The sequence below is a fragment of the Tupaia chinensis genome, unplaced genomic scaffold (genome assembly GCF_000334495.1).
Source record: "Tupaia chinensis unplaced genomic scaffold, TupChi_1.0 Scaffold138390_1, whole genome shotgun sequence".
Lineage (NCBI taxonomy): Eukaryota > Metazoa > Chordata > Mammalia > Scandentia > Tupaiidae > Tupaia > Tupaia belangeri.
The window spans coordinates 2,332,358-2,337,989 of NW_006198287.1; the positions used below are offsets into that span (position 1 = coordinate 2,332,358).

Consider the following 5,632-nt stretch of genomic DNA (forward strand, 5'->3'; position numbering starts at 1 on the left):
AATGGCGCGCACCGGCCGGGGTCGCCCCTGCCGCTGGTGAGACTAGCTTGGCTGTCCACCCATCTCCCATCCAGCCTGCTACCCTCCATCCCTCACCCCTCACTTTATAACGGAAAATGAAGCCGTTATGAGTCCGTCTGGCTAGATACAGGCTGAAGGCACACACTCACCTACATGGGAGTCATAGAGGCCACCAGAAACCAGGCCTTTCTTCGTCCAGAAGTTCCAGGCTGCGGAGGGATAGCCGCCATTGCAACTAAGGAAAAAGCTGCTTGTTAAGTTTGCTGGTAGGAGTTCCAGGCACTCCCTAGATACTGCCTGGTACCCACGGGCCCAAAGTCGCTGCTGGGTCCACCTGTGCCCTCAGCAACTGGCATGACGGCCCCCCAGGTCTGCCACAGATACTCCCTCCTTCCAGGGAAGCAGCTAAGCCCCCATCCCTGCCCACAAAGATCGGGGCAGAAGGGACTCTCACACTCACGCCCATGGCCGAACCAGGCAAATGTGCCTTCCTTCTGGAGCAGGGATCCTCCACGGAGCAGCAGGTTATAGTTCTCTGAGGGTCTTAACAAAACCCACCAATGCCCGCGATTCTGATGTAACAGGCTAGTTGAGGCCCCTGGTGTGCGTACACGTACGTGTGTGTGTTTATATATATATTTTTAAATGCACACACATTTCTAACCTGCAGCCCGAGCTGGGCACTTGATGGAGAACCAGGGCCAGTCTTTAGCTTTAGTTCTGCGTGAACTAAATTACCAACAGGGAAACAGGCCCTGGGGTGATGACACTGCCCAACAGGAGAAAGGAACAAGTGACAACAAAAACCAGAGCAGGGGTCAGAAATTTAACTGAATTTCTTGAGACCACCTACTTTGCCAGGGCCCCGCCGCCCACAGCTCTGACTTCAGCCACCACGCCAGACCCCTCCTCTGTCTCTCACGAGGTCTGAGACAAGAGAACACCTTCCAACTGGAAGGAGACCTCCACATCATTCTGCACTGAGAGGCATGGGCTGAGGGGGCCAGAGCCGAACCCGCAGTGAAGGTGTGGCCTCAGACTCACCCTTCCCCACACTGGCCTCCACAGCAGGTGAGCATGTCCTCCGCAGACACCTCCACGTTGACGTGCCCGTTGGTGTGGATGCAGATCCGGTCAGAAATGGACTCCACAGCCCCAAATGCCTATGGCAACAAGCCCCACCCGGGTGAGGCCACCACTCCCGGGCTGTGGCCATCACTTTGAAGGACCAGAGCAAGCATCTCAGTCCTCCTGGGTGACTCGTCTCTCTCAATACCAGGTGAGGCCCCAGGGGGTCACACCTAGATTTAAAGCAAGAGCCCGATCCATCTAGAACCTTTCCCGGGAACTCGGCTCATTTCTGAAACTTGTTTTATTAAACCTAAAATCTCTGGCTGCTCAGAAGGCGACTACTATGAGTCCACATATACAAGGTCCCTAGAATAGTCGAGCTCATACAGACAACAAGGAGAACGGGGTTGCCGTGGGCTGGGGGAGGAGGTTAAAGTTAGTGTTGAATGGGAACAGAGTTCCACCCCTGGAAATGGTTGATGGCAATGGAGCCCCAACACTGTGAATGTACTTGATGCCACTGAACTGCTGGGTAGATTTTCTGTTAGAAGAACTTTACTACAATTAATAGGCAAAACTAAGGGGCCAGCAGTGGGGTAGAGGTTAAGGCACTGGATCCCACAGGGCTGACTGCACAGTTTGAGTCCCAGACTAGCAGCATGAAAATCATGCTGGGTGAATATGCATGTGTGCCCAAAATCCTGAGAGGGGACTGGAGGCGAAGGCATTGCAGAGTGCTATCCCTTGAGGGTGATTTCTCAATTTTCCTCTCTCTGGTGAGTGCATATACTGTAAAACAAAACTAAAAACAAAAACAAAATTAAGGGTCAGCCTTTGTAGTGCAGTGATTAAACACTGTGTATTGGGAGTCGGGTCCCACATGGCCAACCCGTGTGTGAGTCCCAGTCCTGGTGGCTTGAAGAGCATGCCAGGTGTATATATATATGTGTGCTCAAAATCCTGATGGGATGAAAAAATGAAGGAGGAAGGATTGTGGAGTGACCACACCCCATTGGAGGAGCTTTCTCCCTCTCTCTGTCTTTCTCTGGCAAGCGTGTGTGACCTCTGACAACAAAAAAATTTAAGGTAGTTCATCGATATAAACGAGACACTTCCACGAAGCAGGCAGTGATTGGAGCTACTGGCATTTATTAATGCGAAAATGTGTCAGAAAAAGGAAACAGGCTTCACAACCCACAGACACAGGACTTAGAACCCCCCGGGCCACACCTAGGACTCCCTGATCCTTGCAATAAGCAATGACCATATGGGTCATCATAATTTTGATACTGATGGCGATTGAGACTCTGTAATTTGCCTTGTCACAGCTGCACAGATCACTACTCCACCTGCTCCCTCTTCCCCCAGTCCCTCCCCTGACCACCCAGGCCTTACCCAGCAAGAGCCGCAGGAACCCTGGTCTCGGATCTCTTTGATGGTCGGACAGCTGGACCACTGTTCCCGTGCATCAAAGCTTTCAGGCAGATTCATGTCCTCGGCAAACTTAATTCTAAATAAAGGGAAATCTCCATTATAAGTGCTCATCTTACAACTCACTCCTCCATCCCTACAAGGGCTGCTGGTGTCAGAGCAGCTTAGTCTGGACCAGCCACCTGACCCGGAAAGGAGTGAGGTTCAAGACACAGAGGCCTGCAGGCACACTTCCCTTGGGATTTTATAAAACAAAACCCAGTCCTAACGCGCAGTGGAATATCGCATTCTGTGGGCTTCTTTCCAGACTTATTTAATACGTATTTTCGAGAGGTGTATCCACAAAGCCCAGACTGTGTCTCTTGTTTCCCCACCGACGTCCCCCAACCATAAACATCTGCCCGGGTTCCTCATACCACCTTTGACATCTCCGCCATTGGACACAGATGGTGGTGTCCTGTGACCTAACTGAACCCTTCTATGACATTTCTAATGCTTGTTAAAAGGGCCATACCTACATGTAAATATCCATTATGGAATTTTCTAGAAAAATAAAACTTTAAGGGCAGATTATATGGTTTTTCTTAATTTCTTCCTAAATTGCTCAAGATTGAGTCCAGCCAGAAATCAGAGACCCAGGCTTAGTCTCACATCCAGAGCCTCCTGCCAGGACTCAGACACTCTGGAGCAACAGACACAAAACACCGGAAGTTGGGGTGCCTGAACCTCGAGTGTCTCTGCAGCTCTGGAGGAAGTGAGGCCTACGGCTGCCAGGGAGCCATGTCCTCCAGAAGCCAGCACTTACCTATGGGGCAGCTTGGGCCCGCCAAGGAAGGTGCCACACAGTTTCCTCACGTAGCTCATGTCCGCGTTGCGGAAGTTGTGTCCAGCCTGGAAGAGAGCCACGTTCCTCAGAAAGGGGTAGGTGGACATGCTGCCCCCACACAAGCCTGGCACTGGGAAGGTTAGGGGCCCCACCCAACTCAGAGGAGCAAAGGGGCTGGGGGACCCTGCAGTGCAGGCAGGGTGTGTGTTCATGCGTGTGTGCACACGTGCACACGCAGCGCAGTGACATCTAGGTAGAGAGCTGCTCTTGGCCAATGGAGGGGCCAGTGGTGTGTTTTCTGGTCTGCTACCATGTGCTGCCGACCAGAGACCCGTCCCAGCCCCTGAACACGGTTCATTCCTCACTCCATGGCTACCACAGTCCCAGCTTCAAGGCTGGACAGAAATGAGGAGGTGCAGTTTTGAGGGACCACCACATCTACCACAACTGGTGTCACAGGGCCGTGATTGCAGACACTGTGGAGGCTCATTCGTCCCCCTCACACCCACACGTCCACGCAGACGCACACCCCCCCACACACACACACACAGTGCATGGGCAAGGAGGAGGTGGGTGTCCTTAGGGACCCAGCCCGGGCCAACTCTCCTGGGGGTCAGTGCACAGACCGCCCCCTGCAGCTCACCTGCCATGTAGTGTTCTGTTTGTTGATGTAGTTGACCAGGTCGTCCGACAAGGGGTGGAAATAAGGCCTGTTTCGGGCACTGGTCAGAGCCAGCAGGCAGCAGAGGGGCAGGAAGAGCCGCCACATGTTGGAGCTGGGTCCTGGGCCTGCCTGGGAAGGACAGGGTGGGAGACATCAGGACAGGAGACATCAGGGCGCTCCACTCGGGGCAAGCACTTAGCATGTACAGGGTCACTGTCTCAGGCGTGGACGGACCCTGCCTTGCTGCAGGCTCTGCTATCTGCCCCTTTCCTGGGGAGCCTGGTGATGGCAGAGGACTCCCCAAGACCTGTGGTGTCTGTGGGCTCTGGCCTCATCTCCACGTCCTCACCTGTGCCCAGAGCACACACGTCCCCACAGAGCCAGGAGAGGGAGCGCCACAGGGCTGTGTTATGAGTAAAGGGATCCAAGGCCTTCTCCATTCTTTGTTCCTTAGGTTTATTTATGTATTTCTTCCATAAGCCAGTGAGACAGAGAGACAGAGACAGCACCCCGCATAGGTCTTGATACTGCCATCACCCCTGGGTCCCAAGCACGCACCGCCAGGTACACTCAGGGCGATCCCTGAGCACAAACCTGGAGCCCTCCCATGTAGGTCACTTTGCAGGGCGTTGCCTTGACCGTCGCCCCTCGGCAGCCTCCTGTCCACCCTACCTATGCTGTCTTTGCCTGGGTTTGTACAGTTTGACAGACTGTAATCAGAAAGAGTAATGGGAGCCAGCTGGTGGTGTGGTTGTTAGGGCAACTGAGTCCCACGTGGCTGACAGCTCAGTTCAAGTCTCAGACCCAGCAGCTTGAAAAATACTCTGGGCACATGTGTGTGTTTACCCAAAATCCTGAAAGGAGGGAGAGCTGGAGGAGAAAAGATTGTAGCAGGACCATGACCCAGGGGGGAGGAAGGGGGACCTTCCTCTTTTCTCGCTGTCTCTCTGTTGAAAGTGCATGTGCCATCTGGCAAATTTTTAAAAATTATTTATTAAATTTTATTTATTCATTCTTTTTTTTTTTTGGGAGAGGTTTTTGCTATAGGGCGCGTGCGCTCGCCAGACAGACAGAGAGAGACAGAGAGATAGAAAGCGAGAAATCACCCCCCAGGGGGGATGGCCACGCCGCAATCGCTTCTACTCCATTCTCCTCTTGGGATCTTGGGCACGCACACACATGCGCCCGGTGTGAGTTTAAACTCGAACCGCGGTCGACTACGTGGGAGTCCAGCGACATAGCCATTATGCTAACTGCTGGTCCCTTCATTCATTTATTTTTAATTTGACAGAGAAACAGAAAGAGGGGAAGTGAGAAAGCAAGCTACCATGTCCAGGACTTGAACCGTGGTCAGCCATGTGGGAGTGTCCAGCACCTTAACCACCATGCCACCCGCTGGCCCCCCATCTGGCAAATTTTAAAAAGAAAAATAAAAAAGAGTAAATGGTACCTCTGAGTGAATATGACCCAAGGGAAGACCAATGAGACAGGAAAAGCTAAGAGACGGTGAGACTCATGAAGCCCCTCCATCGCCACAGCCTGAGCTCAGCACAGGCCTCAAAGGTGAGGCCTTTGCGCTGGTCTGGCCAGAGGCACCAGCCTTCTGGGATCCCCTCTGG

The 5,632-nt window shown here is 52.9% G+C and overlaps 1 protein-coding gene across 2 annotated transcripts in view; it reads right to left on the bottom strand.

The window, feature by feature from the left end:
- CTSB (cathepsin B) overlaps positions 1-4,158 on the bottom strand; it is a 6,963-nt gene extending 2,805 nt beyond the window's left edge. Inside the window, exons 1-5 of one of the 2 annotated variants that reach the window (XM_006161228.3) lie at positions 3,993-4,158; positions 3,329-3,414; positions 2,488-2,602; positions 1,066-1,184; positions 171-256 (exon numbers count right to left, since the gene is read on the bottom strand). In XM_006161228.3, coding sequence (XP_006161290.1) covers positions 171-256; positions 1,066-1,184; positions 2,488-2,602; positions 3,329-3,414; positions 3,993-4,118 — 532 coding nt within the window. In that variant the 5' untranslated portion in view covers positions 4,119-4,158. Of the gene's footprint in view, positions 1-170; positions 257-1,065; positions 1,185-2,487; positions 2,603-3,328; positions 3,415-3,992 lie in introns of those variants that run through there. The other variant, XM_027765441.1, reaches the window with a different exon arrangement.
- Positions 4,159-5,632: the final 1,474 nt, after the last annotated feature.